At 49.4% G+C, this 20,901-nt stretch overlaps 1 protein-coding gene across 5 annotated transcripts; it reads left to right on the forward strand.

Annotated features, from left to right (window-relative positions):
* Positions 1 to 705: 705 nt before the first annotated feature.
* TMEM218 (transmembrane protein 218) lies at positions 706 to 17,554 on the forward strand. Of its 5 annotated transcripts, none has more exons than XM_043534070.1 (5): positions 706 to 952; positions 1,745 to 1,786; positions 2,496 to 2,606; positions 3,667 to 3,769; positions 15,629 to 17,554. In XM_043534070.1, exons 3-5 carry the CDS (start codon positions 2,497 to 2,499, stop codon positions 15,752 to 15,754), a joined length of 339 nt encoding a protein of 112 aa, XP_043390005.1. In that variant the 5' UTR covers positions 706 to 952; positions 1,745 to 1,786; position 2,496; the 3' UTR covers positions 15,755 to 17,554. The 5 variants fall into 5 exon arrangements, with proteins under 5 accessions (XP_043390005.1, XP_037738333.1, XP_037738332.1 ...); XM_037882405.2 differs by having other exon boundaries at positions 708 to 952; positions 1,745 to 1,881; XM_037882404.2 differs by lacking the exon at positions 1,745 to 1,786 and having other exon boundaries at positions 710 to 952.
* Positions 17,555 to 20,901: the final 3,347 nt, after the last annotated feature.

A 20,901-nucleotide genomic window follows, 5' to 3' on the forward strand; every position in this document is an offset into this window, starting at 1 on the left:
TGGGGGGTGTTCCTTCAGCCAGGGGCTCACACACCAAGGAGAGCGGACAGACTCGGAGGGAGCCAGACCCGGGCTGCGGGGTCGTCTCTAGGGGGCGGTCCCCCACAGTCTGTGGCGCCGTCTCAGGGCTAGACACAGGGATCGGCGGGGCTTCTTCAGCCCACTGGGGCACGGAGGACAGGCGGAGCCCTCAGCCCGTGTGCTGCGAGACCGGGCTGAACCCAACCACGCCGCAGGCCTGTGGCGCAGGAGGCCTGGGGCAGCGAGTGAAGCGGCTGGGACCGGGGCGCCGACTGCCCGTGAAAGCCGCGGACCCCGCCGGCCGAGCACGGGGGAGCCGCCCCCCCGGGCGAAGGAGCGGGAGGCAGATCTCCGAGGAGAGGATCCAGGACGGCAGCCGCGACCCGTTGCTCACGTGCCCCGCCACCCCCGAGCCCGCAGGGGACGCCGGGAGCGGCGGCGACGCGGCTCACGGGGCGCTGCACGGGGCGCTGCACGAGCCCCTCCGGCGCGAGGAACCGGCGGCCGGGGGCGGGGCCCAGCCGGACTCTCCCGCCCCGGAACGAGGAGGCGGGGCCGGCGTCGCCGCGAGCCCAGCTGCCGTGTTCCGCCCTCAGTCGCGGCCCGCCTGTCACGTGGTGGGGCCGAGAGTTGCTGTAACCAATAGCGATACGGGGCAGCGGAGCGGGCCACAGTGATTGGCGCCCAGCGCTGCGCACTAACCAATCAGATGGCACATTTCAACACGCGCGAGGCTGCTGGTTGCCCGGGGAAACCGGCCGCGGAGAGCGGGCAAGCTGAGAGCGAGGCGCTGCTGAGAGGGGGATGCTGACTGGTGCACAGCCACAGCCCGGAATAGAAGCTTATCTGCCATTGGCTTTCTCTGGCGCCCCATCGTTTGAGCTCGAGCAGCCGGGGGAAAGCGAAGTGTCGGGGCCCGGCCCGGGCGCAGGTAAGAGCCGACGCCTTGGGCCCGGGCCCGGGCGGTGCCGCCCCGCCCGCGAGACCGACCCCAGGGCCAGGCCGGGGCTTCTCCGGCCACTCGAGTGTCCGTGAGCCCCCCGCGCGGCCGGCTCTGAGGCGCTGGATCCGGATCCCATGCGGGGCGCGGGGCGCGGGGCTCGGGGCGGTCCCTTCCCGGCTCTCTGCCGTGAGCGCTCCAGGCCGCGCCCCGGCTGCCTGGCCGGGTCCGCGCGTAACGCCCCGCAGGTGCGGCCGAGGCGGCCCCGAGCGGGGGGTGAGCGGAGGCCAGTGGACCCTGTGCGAGCGCGGCCCGTAGGTACCGGGCCGCGGGGGGCGGCTGCACCCCCGGCTCGCTGGGTTTCCATCCTCCCCAGGGGTTACGGCTGGGTCCGCGGCTCCCCGCACCCCCCGGCCCCGGCCCGGGCTCCGCGCAGGAAATCTGCCTGTGGGGTCCTACGGGTCAGCGGAGCCCTGGCTCCTGTCACGCGGCCACGCGCCCTCCCAGGTGGGCTCCGGCGGCCCAAGAGCCGACAGGGGCCTGGCCTCCCCCGCAGGGGCCTGGGCCGCGCACCGGCCGGGCCGCGCTGCTCCAGGCAAATGCTGCAGCCGCCTGGTGCGACCTTGGTGGGGGACCCCATTGCAGAGCAAAATGCTGCCGCCCGGTCCGGACAGAATCGTCCCACGGGCTGGGTCCGGCCTGCGGGGGCCAGTCGGACCACTTCTGGGTGCCTGGTTATTTCTGTGCAGGGGAAATGACCAGGACTATTTTCCTACCGTGCAGATGGACTGTGGGTGAATCCTAGCCCGTTAGTAGCTCTCCTTGGTGGGTGAAAAATTTGTTGTCTCAGCTTGTAGTAGAAGAGGTTACTACACATTTAAACATTAATCATTCCAAGTGCCAGCTGTCGTCAGTGAAAGGTAATTCACCTAAATTTGAAAGCTTACATAAAATACACAGTAAACTCCGTTAGTGTATTCAGCTGATGTACTGTGCATCAACTCTTTTGTACTAATAACCTTTATTTATGTAGCACCTTTCATCTAGCTGGCTCCCAAAATGTTGTACGTATTTAACAAATGGTATACAAACTATACACCAGGATCAGTTCTCTAAGATATACTCCTCTTGGGTAGAATGCATTTCATAGTACACACAACACTACGTAACAGTTTAGAATATAAATTTATTTTTTTAAAAAGTCCATATGAAGCTGGAATTGGAGCAGGAATTTGGGTAAATAGAATATAGTTAACAAATAGTGCTAAAACAAAAATCTCCTTGTTCTTATACTTCCAGTGTCTTCACATGGCATTACCTGAAGAATAATTACCGGATGAAATTACTAGCCTGAGGAGATGGTAGTTAGTTTCCCAGGTTGTTCTCTGCACTTAGATTGTTAGTGTTAAAGTATTTGTTTTTATTTTTGAATAGCTACATGTTTTAGAAATGGAACCTGCAGAAAAATCTATCCTCTGTGTGATTGAGGGAGGCCAGCTGAAGCAGGTTTGCTTATGCTTTCTCTCTCCTCCAGAATGGCTGGCACTGTGCTTGGGGTGGGGCCAGGAGTATTTATTTTAGCGCTGCTCTGTGTCTTGATGTTGCTGCTCTGCATGCTGTTATCCAGGACCTCCGGTCTTGCAAGGTAAGGAGATATAGCCTTCTGGATAAAGAAAGCTAAAGTTATTAGAAGTGAAATGCCTGACTGTCCTAGTACATCTGGATTTTAGGGCACTGTTTCTTTAATTCCTCACAGCTTGAATAGGATCCATTTTAATCTCCTGTTAATAGCAGACTCTCATTAATTTAAGTGGGAGTTAGACTGAGTCCATAAACACTAACCAGCTTGTTTGTAGTCTACCCTCTCTCCATAGAGTGCTACAGTGTGTAGAGTACTTGTACATACCAAGTAGGGTGGGAAGGATTATTGGAGGATTTGGGGTATGAACTGTCATATATATATATATATTTATTTATTTCATTCCTAAAGGCACTTTTCCAGGGCTTGGCCTTTCCCATTTGTCTTTTTGTTGCAGCAGTGAAGATTAAATCACTTCAGGAGCTTGTCACTCTAAAGCCCATGTGTGGTTGTGGGACAGGATGCTGATTGACTAAGAGACTCATCTGTTTAAGTCTTTGCTCACTGAGCCAAGATTCCCCCCATGAAAGTCGCGTAAATAATTAAAATGATTGATTCAAGCAAATGTAACTATTTCCCGGTGCTCTTACGGGTAGGCAGTACAGAGACTATCCTGTACCAGGCTCCAGCAAAACATCCAATTCAAACCTTACGCTACAAGTCTGAGATTTTCAGTGCTGCCTAGGGGATCAAATGGAAATTGTGTGACCAGTTGCCCTAAGTGGTTTTGAAAATCAGATTTTCTGGGTACTGCTTCACTACCAGTGTCTCTGATTTATGGGGAATTACTATCTTTCATTTCAGTATGTTGGCACTTTATATCTTAATGGGAAGGACAAAAGAAGAGTAGAATTCTTTTGAATTTGTGAGGGCTGCTTTTTTTGGAGTCCTGTGGCTGCACTAAATACCTGGGCTGGGGTTAGGCCGAGAAGGGGGATATGGGGATATTGGTTTGTTTGATGTGGTATGGACAAAATGTGAGCAGTGTCAATGTCTCATTTATAAAAGGAGCTGTGTGGCTGGGAGACCTAATAGTGGGATTCCTCCTGTCCAATTCTTTCCTCAGATTCTCTGTCATTATGGTTTTCTTCTCTGCTGTGATCGTTATGTTGGTTCTGTTACTTTTCCCTCGTGCCAGTGAGTTCCCAGCACCAGCTACAGAAATGAAGGTAAATTCATGGTTTCTTTTCCCCATTTCAGGCTCGTTGTCCTGGTGGTTGCACCTTATTCAATTTAGGCCATTGGCTTTCAAACGGGGTGGGGGTGGAATGAGGTTGTCAGGGGACGTGGGGCTGTGGCTGACCAGGTGTCCAGGACAGGGCAGGATAGCAATGGAGAGAGTGTGCAGGGAGTCCCTTGTATTCAGATACGGGGGATGGAAGCTCAGCCCAGCCTCAGCATTAGCTTGCTGCTTTCTCTCTCCTCCCTTCTTTGACCACTGGTGACTCCCTGCCAGCTCTCCTCTCTGCTACCCTGCCCTAGATACCTGGCTGGCTGCACCCCTTTGGAGCCTGAGCAAGAGGCACAAGTAGAGTGGGGTGGTTAGGACCCCCTCGTCTGTTCCATGATGCCAAAGGCTTCTCTATGGGTGGAGCCAGCTGGGTCCTGCCACTGCCCAGAGGTGAGCAACCTGCTGTCCTCAGTGAGTCATTTTCTGACATGGATGAATGGGAGTTCATAGATTCTAAGACCAGAAGGGGTCATTATGATTATCTAATCAAACCTCCTGTATAGCACAGGCCATAAAACTTCCCCCAGATAATACCTAGAGCTGGTCTTTTTAAAAAAAAAAAAAAAAAAAAAAAAAAAAAAAATCCAATCTTGATTTTAAAATTGTCATCATGGAGAGTCTACTACGACCCTTGGTACACTGTTCCAATGGTTAATTACTCTCACAGTGAAATTACTCGCACAGTCTGAATTTATCTAGCTTTAACTTTCAGCCATTGAATCATGTTATACCTTTCTCAGCTAGACAGAAGAGGAGTTCTTTATTAAGTATTTGTTTCCCCATGTAGGTACTTGTAGATTGTGATCAAGTCACCCCTCCGCCTTCTCTTTGTTAAACTAAACAGATTGAGCTCCTTGAGTTTATCACCATACAGCGTGTTTTCTAATCCTGTGATCATTCTTGTGGCTGTTCTCTGAACCCTCTTCAATGTATCACCATTCTTCTTGAATTGTGGACACCAGAACTGGACACACCATTTCAGCATCAGTCACACCAATGCCAAGTACAGTGGTAAAATAACCTCTCTACTTCTATTCGAGTTTCCCCTATTTATAAATCCAAGGGTCTCATTAGCTCTTTTGGCCACAATGCCACACTGGGAGCTCGTGTTCAGTTGACTATCCACTACAACCCCCAAATCTTTTTCAGAGTCACTGGTTCCCAGGATTGAGTCCCCCATCCTGTACGTATGGCCTACATTCTTTGTTCCTAGATGTATACATTTACATTTAGCTGTATTAAATGCATATTGTTTGCCTGTGTCCATTTTACCAAGCGATGCGGATAGCTCTGCATCCATGACTTGTCCTCTTCGTTATTTAGCGCACACCCAATTTTTGTGTCATCTACAAACTTTATCAGTGATGATTTTGATTGTTCCAGGTCATTGATAAAAATGTTAAATAGCATAGGACCAAGAACTGAGCCTTGCAGGACCCCAGTGGAAACAAACCTGTTTGTGACAATTCCTTGTTTACAGTTATAGTTAAGTTTGCAGTTAGCCAGTTTTTAATCCATTTAATGAGTGCCATATTAATTTTCTATTCTAATTTTTTAATCAGAATGTTGAGCAGTACCAAGTCCAAGTCTGTTAGATCAACACTATTACCTTTATCAAGCAAACTTGTGTTCTCATTTAAAAAAAAAAAAAAAATCAAGTTAGTTTGATAGGGTCTATTTTCCATAAACCCACACTGATTCATATTAATTTCATTACATTCCTTTTGGTCTTTATTAATCAAGTCCCTTATCAGCTGCTCCATTATCTTACCCAGGGTCATAGAATCATAGAATATCAGGGTTGGAAGGGACCTCAGGAGGTCATCTAGTCCAGGCCCCTGCTCAAAGCAGGACCGATCCCCAACTAAATCATCCCAGCCAGGGCTTTGCCTGACCTTAAAAACCTCAAAGGAAGGAGATTCCACCACCTCCCTAAGTAACCCATTCCCGTGCTTCACCACCCTCCTAGTGAAAATTTTTTTCCTAATATCCAACCTAAACCTCCCCCACTGCAACTTGAGACCATTACTCCTTGTTCTGTCATCTGCTACCACTGAGAACAGTCTAGATCCATCCTCTTTGGAACCCCCTTTCAGGTAGTTGAAAGCAGCTATCAAATCCCCCCTCATTCTTCTCTTCCAAAGACTAAACATCCCCAGTTCCCTCAGCCTTTCCTCATAAGTCATGTGTTCCAGTCCCCTAATCATTTTTGTTGCCCTCCACTGGACTCTTTCCAATTTTTCCATATCCTTCTTGTAGTGTGGGGCCCAAAACTGGACCCAGTACTCCAGATGAGGCCTCACCAGTGTCGAATAGAGGGAAACGATCACGTCCCTTGATCTGCTGGCAGTGCCCCTACTTATACATCCCAAAATGCCATTGGCCTTCTTGGCAACAAGGGCACGCTGCTGACTCATATCCAGCTTCTCGTCCACTGTAACCCCTAGGTCCTTTTCTGCAGAACTGCTGCAGAGCCATTCGGTCCCTAGTCTGTAGCGGTGCATGGGATTCTTCCGTCCTAAGTGCAGGACTCTGCACTTGTCCATGTTGAACCTCATCAGATTTCTTTTGGCCCAATCCTCCAATTTGTCTAGGTCCCTCTGTATCCTATCCCTACCCTCCAGCGTGTCTACCTCTCCTCCCAGTTTAGTGTCATCTGCGAACTTGCTGAGGGTGCAATCCACACGATCCTCCAATCATTTATGAAGATACTGAACAAAACCGGCCCCAGGACCGACCCTTGGGGCACTCCAGTTGATACCGGCTGCCAACTAGACATGGAGCCATTGATCGCTACCCGTTGAGCCCGAAAATCTAGACAGCTTTCTATCCACCTTTATAGTCCATTCATCCAGCCCATACTTCTTTAACTTGCTGGCAAGAATAGTGTGGGAGACCGTGTCAAAAGCTTTGCTAAAGTCAAGGAACAACACGTCCACTGCTTTCCCTTCATCCACAGAACCAGTTATCTTGTCATAGAAGGCAATTAGATTAGTCAGGCATGACTTGCCCTTGGTGAATCCATGCTGACTGTTCCTGATCACTTTCCTTTGCTCCAAGTGCTTCAGAATTGATTCCTTGAGGACCTGCTCCATGACTTTTCCAGGGACTGAGGTGAGGCTGACTGGCCTGTAGTTCCCCGGATCCTCCTCCTTCCCTTTTTTAAAGATGGGCACTACATTAGCCCTTTCCCAGTCGTCCGGGACTTCCCCCGATCGCCATGAGTTTTCAAAGATAATGGCCAATGGCTCTGCAATCACATCCGCTAACTCCTTTAGCACTCTCGGATGCAACGCATCTGGCCCCATGGACTTGTGCTCGTCCAGCTTTTCTAAATAGTCCCAAACCACTTCTTTCTCCACAGAGGGCTGGTCACCTCCTCCCCATGCTCTGCTGCCCAGTGCAGTAGTCTGGGAGCTGACCTTGTTCATGAAGACAGAGGCAAAAAAAGCATTGAGTACATTAGCTTTTTCCACATCCTCTGTCACTAGGTTGCCTCCCTCATTCAGTAAGGGGCCAACACTTTCCTTGACTTTCTTCTTGTTGCTAACATACCTGAAGAAACCCTTCTTGTTACTCTTAACATCTCTTGCTAGCTGCAACTCCAGGTGTGATTTGGCCTTCCTGATTTCACTTCTGCCCGAGCAATATTTTTATACTCATCCCTGGTCATTTGTCCAATCTTCCACTTCTTGTAAGCCTCTTTTTTGTATTTAAGATCAGCAAGGATTTCACTGTTAAGCCAAGCTGGTCGCGTGCCATATTTACTATTTTTTTTTTCTACACATCAGGATGGTTTGTCCCTGTAATCTCAGTAAGCATTCTTTAAAATACAGCCAGCTCTCCTGGACTCCTTTCCCCCTCATGTTATTCTCCCAGGAGATCTTGCCCATTGGAAAAGCAGACTTTGACTCCCTCACGGAACTGAAGTCCAGGGTCCGTATTCTGCTGCTTTCCTTTCTTCCTTGTGTCAGGATCCTGAACTCGACCGTCTCATGGTCACTGCCTCCCAGGTTCCCATCCACTTTTGCTTCCCCTACTAATTCTTCCCGGTTTGTGAGCACCAGGTCAAGAAGAGCTCTGCCCCTAGTTGGTTCCTTCAGCACTTGCACCAGGAAATGGTCCCCTACATTTTCCAAAAACTTCTTGGATTGTCTGTGCACCGCTGTATTACTCTCCCAGCAGATATCAGGGTGATTGAAGTCTCCCTTGAGAACCAGGGTATGCGATCTAGGAACTTCTGCGCGTTGCTGGAAGAAAGCCTCATCGCCCTGGTCCGGTGGTCTATAGTAGACTCCCACCACAACATCACCCTTGTTGCTCACACTTCTAAACTTAATCCAGAGACTCTCAATGTGAGGCTGATAGGCCTATAATTATTCGGGTCATCCTGTTTACACTCTTTAAAAATTGGCACAATGTTTGCTTTCTTTAAGTCTTCTGGAACTTCCCCAGTTCTCTAAAGCTTATTGAAAAGCTATGTTAATGGTCTAGTGAGCTGCTCAGCCAGTTCTTTCAAAACTCATGGATGCAAATTATATGGACCTACTGATTTTAGTAACTTCTGTTTAACATTCTCCAAAGATACTAGTGGAATGGAAAGAGTGTTGTCAACACCATATGATGAGACTAATCATCTGGTTTCTCCCCCCCCATACTTGCTTTTTCTGCATTATTATTGATAATTTTACCATTTCCATCTGCCATGCTGGAGCCTCCGCATTTATTTATTGACAAATAAAACTTGCAGAATTTTTAAATTTTTTGCACAGAATGCCCTCAGGAGTAGCTTTGGGACATTGTCTTCACAGCAGCCTTTGTTTCTGAGCAGATGTGCTACAGGGTTACATGTCAGCTTCAGCTTTCTCAGGGTATGTGGCTTCATTCCTAGGTACAATGGGTTGCAGTGATCAGACGGGAAGTGCACAAAAGCATGGATCCCTGTAGCCAGGTCTGTGCCCAATAGGATGGGCTGCAGTCTGCTGACCATCTGAAGTGAGTGCTATTTGCAGCTGTGGCTATATGAGCATCCTGAGTCCCCTACCTCTCATCTCTGCAGCATGTACATGCTAGGGACACAGGGTTTATCACACACCAAGAAGGAAAACTTTGTGGGAGCCCCTTGTTATGATATTGGGAGCACATCACTACTATAGTTTCCATCCTGACTCTCTCAATCCCTGTTGTGATCTGGAGTAACCCAAACTACTGTATTCTGGAATTCTTGCATTTGACAGTTCTGCTTGTATTCTTAGCCCTGGTCTACACTAGGACTTTAGGTCGAATTTAGCAGCGTTAAATCGATGTAAACCTGCACCCGTCCACACGATGAAGCCCTTTATTTCGACTTAAAGGGCTCTTAAAATCGATTTCCTTACTCCACCCCAGACAAGTGGATTAGTGCTTAAATCGGCCTTGCCGGGTCGAATTTGGGGTACTGTGGACACAATTCGACGGTATTGGCCTCCGGGAGCTATCCCAGAGTGCTCCATTGTGACTGCTCTGGACAGCACTCTCAACTCAGATGCACGATTATTTGCCATTGCTCTGACACAGGGAGGGGTGACTGACGACATGGCTTACCGGGTTGGCTTACAGGGAGTTAAAATCAACAAAGGGGGTGGCTTTACGTCAAGGAGTATTTCAGGCAGGACTTCACAGAGGGTTCCAATAAGAAATGGTGCACTTAAGTTGTTCTTATTGGAACAAGGAGGTTAGTCTGGCCTCTGATTGATACATGGCTAGATTTACCTCGCTGCACCTTCTCTGTGAGTGACTGCAGTGTGACCTAGAGGAATGAGTCCCCTAGACGGGGAGGGGGGGAGGGGTTTGCAAATGAGTACAAAACAAATCTGGTCTATTTCTTGTTTTGATACACTCCATCTATCTTTTACATCTTTGGCTGGCAGCAGACGGTGCAGAAGGACTGCATGCCATCCACATCTCATGGCTGCTCGGCAGAAGATGGTACAATAGGACTGCTAGCCATCCTCATCTCTTGCCTGCCCGGCAGAAGATGATGCAATAGGACTGCTAGCAATCCGTATCACCTTCCTGCTCACCATAAGATGGTTCAATAGGACTGACTGCAGGACTAAAGAGAATGACCTGATCAAGTCACTCCAAATTTAGTCCCTGCGCCCATGTCTGCCCAGGCGCTCCTGATCGACCTCACAGAGGTGACCAGGAGCACCTCAGACATGACGATGACGGCTACCAGTCCTATTGCACCGTCTGCTGCCACAAGGCAATGAGTTGCTGCTGCTGTGTAGCAATGCAGTACCACGTCTGCCAGCACCCAGGAGACATACGGTGACAGTGAGCTGAGTGGGCTCCATGCTTGCCGTGGTATGGCGTCTGCACAGTTAACTCAGGAAAAAAGGAGTGAAACGATTGTCTGCCCTTGCTTTCACGGAGCGAGGGAGGGAGGGAACGGGGGCCTGACGATATGTACCCAGAACCACCCGCGACAATGTTTTAGCCCCATCAGGCATTAGGATCTCAACCCAGAATTCCAATGAGCAGCGGAGACTGCGGGAACTGTGGGATAGCTACCCACAGTGCAACACTCTGGAAGTCGACTCTAGCCTCGGTACTGTGGAAGCACTCTGCCGAGTTAATGCACTTACTGCACTTAGAGCATTTTCTGTGGGGACACACACACTCGAATATATAAAACCGATTTCTAAAAAAGCGACTTCTATAAATTCGACCTAATTTCATAGTGTAGACATACCCTTACAAACTGGTATTTGCATCCCTATGGATCCTACCTCCTAGTTCCTTTCCCCCAGAAGTCCTTAGTCAGGATTGGAACTCTATTTTGTGCAGTGCTTTGGTGGCCTAGCCTATTCGTGCAGTATAGTTTCTAGTCAGGAGCTGCAGTGTCCTGCCATCTTTCTGGTATGCAGGAAAGTTTTTGCGTTCTCCCAGGACAGTTCTTACTCCCTGATTAACTGACCCTGAGGTAGAGGCATTTGTCACTCTTTTAATCAGAGCCCACCCATGCCTCACCATCACCTCACTGCTCAAACCCTGCTAGAGCCCTTGCTTGGCTCCTGCCTTGAGTACTGTACCTCTCCCGTCATCTCTTTCTACCCTCCATGTACTCAGAACGCCTCTGCTAAAGTCATCTCCTCCTCCTCCTGCCATGTTTCACATTCCCTCCCCACCATACACACACCCTCACGTACTTTCTTTAATTCTGCTGTGGCTCCTGTTCTCTTGCCACATCTTCCCTCATGTGCTCCTTCGGCAACTCACAATCTTTTCTCTCTCCTCCTTTGTCTCTTTCTTCAACTTTGATCTTTTCACCTTCCATCAGGCTGCCCTCTGGCCCCATGTAGAACAATCTTCATCATTTTAGCCACTAAACTTCAGTGCTCTCTCCTCTTTTGGTATTTCATTTGCCTCCTCACGAGTAATATTCCCCATACTGTTTGTGTCTGGTCTTTGCCTTAGCTTAAAATCTTCAGGGCAGGAAATTTGGCTTGCTCTGCATCTGTAAATTGCTGTAAAAATCCCATTTATAGTGCAAGAGATTTACAATTTTGATAATCCCATAATACTTCAGTCTGTGAGCTTTTCTCATTCTCTTTCCTGTCACTGTTACCCTGCTAGAGTGCTTCTTTGTATCCCCTATCTGCCCTTCTTCTGGGGCAATTGTAATCCTGCCCCTGCTAAAATACAGTTTCACTTGCATGTCAGCTGCCTCCAGAAGAGTCAATCTAGATTAACCCATCAGAACATTCAGAGTCTTCATTACCAGTAATCTGGCTCCCTTTTGGGTCCATCAGCGAATGCCCTTTCTGTGCTTGTTCTCCCTCTTGCCAAAGGTTTCCCAGTACTAATGATTTAAATTCCTCACTCTTTACACCATCTTTTCACTCACACACTGCAGCTCTTAGTTCTCCTGTTTTGCTGGGCTTGCCTGGGAATGCAGTTGGAAGATAGGCCTCTAAGGCAGATTGCGCTTGAGTTTTTCCTACAGTGTCCTAGTTTGTGGGTACTGACAGATTCTCATACCACAGTTTTCACCAAAGGTTTGTGAGCTGGACTCTTAGTAATGATCCTATAGTTCCTTTATTATCACACACCTGACTTTGTCTCAGTGATTAAAAAGCCCTTTCTTAGCACTGTGATTTCCTGTGTCCTTGAGGAACTCTCAGAGCTTGAGGAATGTTCACCCTGTTCTTCTGCAGTTGGAAGACAAGTACCTTCTAAGGGAAATTTTCTGTTCCTCCTTGGTTTTCCTCTGGCAGGATACTGGTTGTTTGACTGGAGGATGCAGGCAGTTAGTTCTATGGTGAGCCTTCCTCCAAGGTGGCTTGCCTCAAAACCCCTCTGTCTCTTGCTTGTTGCACAGTGCAGCCTGCCTGGCCTCAGAATTTTGCTTGGTTTCTGGGAGTTCAAGCTGCCTCCATTGCGTCTTGCTCACATTTCTAAGTTAGACTGCAAATGCTTTGGTTCAGGGACCATGCCTTTCTTTGCCTTCCTTGCAGCACCCAGCACGCTTTTGAGCATTATAGAGTAATAATCACTTGGCAAAGAGTCCTGCATTCAGCACCCTGCCTGACCCTCCACTGACTTTCTCAATCATTTACCCCTAATTCCACTTGCCTTCTGTCTCAGAGCCCGATTGGTGTCCTTTCACCTTCCTAAGAGCTTAGTCTCTGTTGGCCATAGTTTAGATGGTGGATTCTCTTGACTCCTGCTCACACCATGCTGCTTTCTGTGTTTGTCTTATTCTTGCTCTACATCTCCCAGCCCTTCTGTAGGTGTTTGGGGCTTTGGATACCAAAGTGCTCTTTCCCATATTCCATTATTAGCGTGCAGAGGAATGATACTCACTTCTCTAAATATTGAGTTGTGTGGTATGTGTGACGTTCCCCTGGTGTTACCTGGACCGATGATCTGCTAGGTCACTCCAATCCTCGACTCTGGGAGCCAGCCTTACCCTGCTCTGCTCTGAGAACCCCCACTCCCGGGCTGTTCAGACAGCCTCTACCATGTAAGCAGCTCTCAGCTACGTGAGCGAGCACTTTTGCCAGCACTGCTTGGACTGTGCAACCGAATGACACTAGCCAGTATCTGCGGTCCCAGACACAATCCTAGGATCCTCCGTCTTGCAGTGTCCAGTTATGCCCGCTGGATGCTGCAAGTTTATATGAGCTCGTCAATTTAACAAATTGATATATATCAGGCTTGTTATCCCAAGGGGAGTCTCTGATATGCTTCAAACCAATGCACTGCTTCAGGTAGAATAAACAAATTTATTAACTACAAAAGATAGATTTGAAGTGATTATAAGTCAAAGCACAAGAAGTCCGATTTGGTCAAATGAAATAAAAGCAAAACACATTCTAAGCTGATCTTAACACTTTCAGTGCCCTTACAAACTTAGATGTTCTCATCACAGACTGGCTGGTTGCCCTTCAGCCAGGCTCTCCCCTTTGATCAGCGCTTCAGTCGCTTGGTGGTGGTGTCTGTAGATGGAGTTGGAAGAGAGAGCCAGCATGGCAAACGTCTCTCCCTTTTATCATGTCCTTTCTTCCCTCTTGGCTTTGCCCCCCCCCCCCCTTCAGAGTCAGGTGAGCATTACCTCATCATAGTCCCAAACTGACCAAGGGAAGGGGGGTGACTCCTTCGAGAGTCCAACAGATCCTTTGTTGCTGCCTAGGCCAGTGTCCTTTGTTCCTGTGAGGCTGGGCTGGGTTTGTCCCATGCATGCCCTGATGAGGTGTGAACTGATCACCATATTTGGGGTCAGGAAGGAATTTTCCTCCAGGGCAGACTGGAAGAGGCCCGGGAGTTTTTCGCCTTCCTCTGTAGCATGGGGCACGGGTCACTTGCTGGAGGATTCTCTGCACCTTGAAGTCTTTAAACCATGATTTGAGGACTTCAATAGCTCAGACATAGGTGAGAGGTTTATCACAGGAGTGGGTGGGTGAGATTCTGTGGCCTGTGTTGTGCAGGATGTCGGACTAGATGATCATGATGGTCCCTCCTGACCTTATTATCTATGAACTGCCCCTCTGCTCCTGGAGAGTTTTTGCCTGGGCTTGTTTTAAGCTATGAGGATATGTTTTCAGCCTCATAACTATATACATGAAATTACAACCTATAACATTACTGTAACAACAATGCTCAGTGTGTCATGAGCCTTCCAAAGACACCTACCATGACAAACTTTGCATTGTGTACCACACAATCATATTAAAGAATGAACATGGTGGTGTAGGGTGTTTCCCCAAGGTACAGAGTGTCACAGTGTGGCATGAGAGGTTCTTTTTTTTTTTTTCTCCCCTCCTCCTCCTCCCCCTCCCCCTCCCCATCCTGCATGTAAATTGCCTTGCTCCAAGTAAAACTTGGAACTGAGATCAAGGGCCGTGGTGGAAATAGGTTATAGTGTACGTGTTCGACAAGCCAGCCGAATGAATGCTCATTTACAGGATCTCCAGGACTTGCCCCTGAAGCAGCCCAGCTCAATATGATATCAATAATACATGGCCTGGGCTTTCTATGCTCAAAGCCTGCTAATTGGCTAATTAAAAAGTGAAAGTGTTGGACGAGCAAACATGTCACCCTCAAGAGACTTGTTCTGTAGCAGAGCCAAGGTCAAGCTTGTGTTAACACTGTTTCATAATACTCACCTTTGTTATAAGCAATCCCAGAAGCTCAAAGGATGATTTCATAATCCTGGGCTTTCTGGTTGGTGTTTCTCACTATCATTTTGTCTGCCTTCTGTGTCTGCATCTTCACCAAATAATCAGATATTCTTTTCCTGCCATGTATCCTCTGTAAGCACAGTGGTGCCTTATATCAATGCCCATAAATATAAAGATCAGTGACTAGTATTCTGGAAGAAGCAGCTGTGTGACATGGAGTTCATGAAACAACTGGTTGACTTCAGGGAAATAATTGCTGGAGAAGATTTCAGCTCTTGTCTCACTGTCATGCCTCACGGCCACATGTTATTCTAGTGAGCTGAGCATGGTTAACTCAGGGCTATTTTGAACCTCATGGATCAGATTCTGCACTCTGGTTCACCTTAGATTCCTGCTGAATTCTGTGGAAGTTTGGGTCCAAGGAATGCAGAATTGGGCTCCACTCCATGATTAAACACTTTCTCATTCATCTAAATAGTAGGTACCTTGCTGCTTCATGGCTCAGCTTAATTCTCGCCTTAGAACTAAGCTTGAAACAGGATGGGAATAGGAACCTATTATATAAACCCACTCACAAGTGGTTGCATTTGAACCTCTGTCCAGTAATCAGAACCAACAGAGAAATTCAATGTGAGTACTACCATGAATGTGTCTCATGTGAACCTATTAAATTTAAAATAAGAGGATGGCAGCTCTGTGGGTCAAATGCTAGCACTGTGAGTTGGTATTCAGCAGAACAGAGTTGGCACACACAGCTCTAGAGGGAGAAGACATCCCCTTTGTTACTCAGCAGTGACCCCGCCAGCGGGTTAGGCAGAGCAGCCTGCGTTTATCGGAGAAATCCTGCTGAGACGTGGCACATTTGGGAAGGAGTGTAGCCCCACCCCTGCCTGCCTGCATGGAGCTGCCACTTTTATCTTGGCTGGCTTTTCCTTTTCAAAAGGCCAAAAGTTCTATTCTGTTCTGTTTTTTACTACCTGGCACACCATCTCCCAGCCCCCAGAGAACACTTACTTAGTCTTCTACAGTGAACTGGTCAAATTGCCATGGTACCTGCAGTAGGGCTTTTGTTAACAGTGATAAAGAAGGAAATGCTGTTGTGTAATTTGTGACCTTTCCACTCTCCTCAGATCGTGGACACCTTCTTCATTGGTCGCTATGTCCTGGTCTCCCTTCTCAGTGTGACATTTCTAGGAAGTCTGTTCCTGGTTCTGGTTCACCATATCTTGGAGCCAGTGTATGCTAAACCACTCTGAGTTAACTAGCTATTCTGAAGAAGGGAATTCCCCATGCTCCAAAGCAGACAATGTGTTATCAGTTGGGTAAAGAAAATATGCTCCCCAAATCTCTCCAGAAACCTTTCTTCAAGTGATGTTATGAGACCTACACTGATTTCCAGAATCAGCATCTGCTTTCTGGGGCCCTTGCATCTCCAGAATGAAGTTGTAGAATGTGTATGCTTTGGACTGGATAATTACCAAATGTTGCTGCTGTGTCTTTTGAAGCTGAGAACTGTTTCCTGGCAGAGACAGTCCTGTTTACAGACTTTATCGTGTGTCTCCAGTATTTTTTTTTCCAGGGGTACACCCATGGTCTCTGTTCTATGGAAATTTAGCTGCTCTTGCTTCTCCTATTCCTCATCTACAGTTGTAGTCCTGGCTGAAATTTCCTAAAAGATCTGATCCTTACCTGAACCACTGGGGTCTAAAAGTCAGGCTGGAAATCTTTCCAACAAAGGAGGTGGTGCAGAATGCCATGATGGAGGCCTTTCCTGGTGCTGGTGCTTTTGGCTAAAGGAAGTATGGAAATAAATAAGGGGAACTGAACTTGGAGGCTTTAGCCCTGTTCAGTTTGAACTGTGGGTGTTAGAAGTTTGGGTTGGTTCACCTGTCCCTGCCATTTTTGGCATTGTAATCCTTCTCGAAACACCTGAGAAATGATTTCAGAGGCAGAAGCAAGTGGAGAGGGTAAACTCATGGGAAAGTGAGATCCTATTTTTATGGCAATAAAGAAGCAGGAACAGGAAGAACTAAATGTTCCTCAGTTTCCCTGGCTTAAAAAGCACTGACGTGGCAGTTCAAAGGTGTTGCTTAGGCCCAGCTCTGAATCCAGGGGCTCTTTCAGAGACACTCTGGCACAAGCAAATGGATCTGTGTTGCCATTCTTGAGCTTGCCCTGAACCGGGGTTTACTTTGCTGCCTCCTTGCTCCCTTGGAGAGGGTCGGGGAGGGGATTGCGAGCTCCTCTGTCCAGGGAGCTGAATGTGCATGTCACTAGATATTCCCACCAGCATTTCAGGGAGGAAAACCTGCTGCAGAAGGTGGAACCACTGAAGGGAGGCTAGGGACAGAACGGTGGGAGCAGATGTGGGGACCTCTTCCCCCATGCTCTTCTGTGGGCTGAGGCGATCTGGCCTTGAGCCCAGAGCAAGAGTGAAGTTTTGAAAAGTAGCTTGCATAAAAACATAACATTTGAAAAATGCTGCAGGAAGAGGCCGTGGAGGAAAGGGTAGGACACGCTGATTTCCATACATGACTAGGCCACCTGGACCTAAACTTTCTACTGTAATAAAAACCATCTTTGGGCTGGGAATGGGGCCTGAGAAATTGTAGCCCAGAGGGTTTTTTCCCAGACCCATTCAAAGCCCTGTATAATGTATATGCCACCTTAGACACTTCCCTAACACCCATGGCACTTGACAAAAACAGCTGCTATGCAGCTAGAGCATTTTAATAAAGAAATCTCACGCTCATTCTAGGGCTAGGCTTTGTCATCAGCTCTTTTCTTCTCCTCTAGGTATTCCTTTGCACTCTGTTTTATTTAGTGAATTGTATTTAATGGATCCCCAAGGGCTTATTTGTTGCCCTCCCTTCCTTCTTCATGCAAGTGCAAAACTAATGAGTCCCTCTGAGAAGCCACTGGCTGACTAGTTCCTAGAGGACAAAATAAAGATTAATGTGTTTTTTAGCAATTTGATGACCGCTCCAGTCCCCATAACTGTGGAGGGGCCTTCACTTATGAGTGAAGCTGAAGGCTGGAGTTCTGGTGCCACTCATGCCCTTTTGGAAATTCACCTTTTTGTAGGCCAGCTGGTGATTGGCATGCAACTTTAGGCCTGGACTCTCCAAAGCCATATTGGGATTGGCCACTTGGGCCTTTCGCGTGATGCCATAGCCACGTACCTGCTCCCAGTGGGACACACTTGACTGCTCAGTACTGAAAGGGGGTGTGACTAAAAAATTCCAGTAGGACAACCACCCTCTGCGGTGCTTTGGGGAACTTCTGGATATCCCCATTGTTCCAGAAGGGGAAAGTAAATGGTTCTTTCCAAAATTCTGTCCTTAAATTAGAAATGAGTGAAATAAGAATTGTCATGTAATTTAGGGCATATTGCTCATGATATTTTCTGGGCATTTGGGGGGCAATGTAGACGTGTGTGTTTTTCGAACGCTGAATCAAACAAAAGTACACAGAGTCCCTTTCTAGTGAGATTCCCGCTCATAATTCAGGCAGGGGAGCCAATGGCATAGGAGCTGGGGTAGGATAGATCATGAAAAAACCACATCATTTATATAAATAAACACCTGAAGCCTCTGACTCCAGCCATGTCTGGAAAGACAACCAATCCCACTCAGCTTTCTCGGATGCCTGGGTCAAACTTCAGCAGAATGGCCCAGGGAGCATTTTATGTTCTCAGAAGCACAACACACTGACAAAGGGCAAACTTCTAATGCAAATGTTTTGTGGATGTCCTATGTGCACCTCGCAGGTCGATGAAACTAGTCTTTGTGATGCCTCAGGTATAACGTGCCACCATCCAAGCAATGCATGCTCTGTTGCCTATTGTTTAGTTATGTACTTGCACCATATCTGTCTGTTCTTACTCATACAATGCTAAATGCCACCCGTTTCCACTGACTGTACCTAACTACTTCTTTCAGGCCATGAAATAGCTTCGCTGGTTTTACTGACACCATGGTTCCTCCATCACTTCTTGCAATTTTCACAGTCTATCCTGCCTGAACTATTCCTAGTTCCTGTGGATGGAAAGATCTCCCTTTGCTGGCATTGGCTGAAGAAAGCTTGTCATTCATTTTGTCAGAAAACTGAAGTGGGGAAGCAACCCCTTTCTTCTGATGAAAGCACAAAATCTGATGGAGAGGGGCTCTGGTGAATGAACTTCTAACTAGATCAGGGACAGGCAAACATTTGGCCTGAGGGCTGCATCGGGTTTCTGAAATTGTATGGAGGGCCGGTTGGGGAGGCTGTGCCTCCCAAAACAGCCAGGCATGGCCCGGCCCCCACCCCTTATCTGACCCCCGCTGTTTCTTGCCCCCTGATGCCCCCCCTGGATTCCTGCCCTATCTAACCCCCCTTGTTCCCTGACAGCCCCCTGGGGACTCCTGCCCCTAACTGCTTCACCCCCCCCCCCTTCCTGACTGCCCCCCTGGGACTCCTGCCCCATCTAACCACCCTTTCTCCCTGACTGCCCCCAGACCCCCTGCCCCTAACTGTCTGCTGCTGGCCCATCCAACCCCCCCTCCTTCCTGACTGCCCCTCTGGGACCCCTGCCCCATCCACCCCCGCTCCCTGTCCCCTGACTGCCCCCAGCACCCCCGCCCCTAGCTGCCCCCTGCTGCCCCATCCAACCCCACACCTTCCTGACTGCCCCCCATGACCCCCTGCCCCCATTCAACCCCCCTGTTCCCCACCCTCTGACCGCCCTGACCCCTATCCACACCCCCGGCCCCTGACCACCCCCCAAACTCCTCTGCCCCGTTACTGCGCTGCCTGGAGCACCGGTGCCTGGCGGTGCGGCTGCACCAGGACAGGCAGCCGTGCCCTGCAGCACAGAGCACTGAGTCAGGCTGGACTCTGCAGCCCTGCTGCCCAGAGCATTGTGCTGGCAGCGCAGTGAGCTGAGGATGGACGGGGGGACAGCAGGGGAGGCCCTGGGGGCGAGCCTCCTGGGCCAGGGGCAGGACAGTCCTGTGGGCCATAGTTTGCCCACCTCTGAACTAGATTGTATAACTTCATTGAAAAGTACTTGGCCCAGCATTGAATGAGGAGGAAACAAAAATCAAAGTGATGCTAAGCTGCAGCTTCATCTCTAACAAGAAGAATATGGGGGAAAGGGTGTGAACAATCCTGAAGTACTAAAAACCTTGCAAATAAAAGCCTGCAGCTCCCATTGGAGCGCTTAGGAGCCGGAGCCAGGCCATGCCTCTTCTGGGAGCCAGTTGATGCGGCCCCCGACCCTGTGCCCTGGCCGGAGTGGAGCCAAGCCACGTGGTGTGGCCCCCGATCTGGCGCCCCGGCTAGAGCACCAAAGCGGGGCAAGCCCCAGACCCGGTTCCCCAGTGGGAGCTTGCAGGCCGGCTTAAAATGGCTCACGGGCTGCAGTTTGCCCACCCCGATGTAGACAAAGCCAAGAGTTCAGTTAGTGGTGAGCTCGTTCACTGCTCTGAGTCTGCTCTATCTGCATAGCTCAGCCTGTAAGCTCTTGGGAGCAGGGCTGTCTGTATTATCTGTGTTGTATATCATCAAGCATATTGTTGGTGCTTAAATGGTAACGAAAGGAATGCTACGGCTTCAATTCAACTCGGTGGTCACCAACCCAGCAATCGTGATCGATCCTAGAGCCTCTGCCAGTCAATCGCAATCTCTGGGCCTCTACAAAGCCAGTGGCGCACTGGGGCTTAGGCAGGCTGCCTGCTGTAGCCCTATGCCGCTCCCGAAAGCGGCTGGCTGCTGGCACGTCTCTGGGAACTGGCCAATGGGAGCTGTGGGGGTGGAGCTTGCAGGTGTGAGCAGTGCATGGAGACCCGCTGCTCCCTCTCCTGGAGGGGCCGCAGAGATTTGCCAGCAGCCAGCTACTCCTGAGAGCAGCATGGGGCCACGGCAGGCAGGCAGCCTGCCAGAGCTCCGCTGTGCCGCCAGCCAGGAGCCGCCGATTGTAAGCGCCTCCCAGCCAGAGCTTGCACCTTGCACCCCTCCCCACACTCCAATCCCCTGCACCAGCCCAGGGCCCCCTCCTGCACCAACCTTCCTCCCAGAGACCACACCTCTCACCCTCTCCTGCACCCCAATCCTCTGCACCAGCCATGGCATGGCCTGGCTCTGGCCCCTAAGCGCTCCAATGGGAGTTGCAGGCTTTTATTTGCAAGGTTTTTAGTACTTCAGGATTGTTCACACCCTTTTCCCCCATATTCCCCCATATGCACCCAAACTCCCTCCCAGACCCCTCACCCCCTCCTGCATCCCAATCCCTTGCCCCAGCCTGGAGCCCCCTCCTGCACCCAACTCCCACCTAGAGCTTGCACCCCTCACTCCCGCACACCAACCCCCTGCCCCAGCCTGGTGAAAGTGAGTGAGGGTGAGGGAGAGCGAGTGACAGAGGGAG

The sequence above is a fragment of the Chelonia mydas genome, chromosome 22 (genome assembly GCF_015237465.2).
Source record: "Chelonia mydas isolate rCheMyd1 chromosome 22, rCheMyd1.pri.v2, whole genome shotgun sequence".
NCBI lineage: Eukaryota > Metazoa > Chordata > Testudines > Cheloniidae > Chelonia > Chelonia mydas.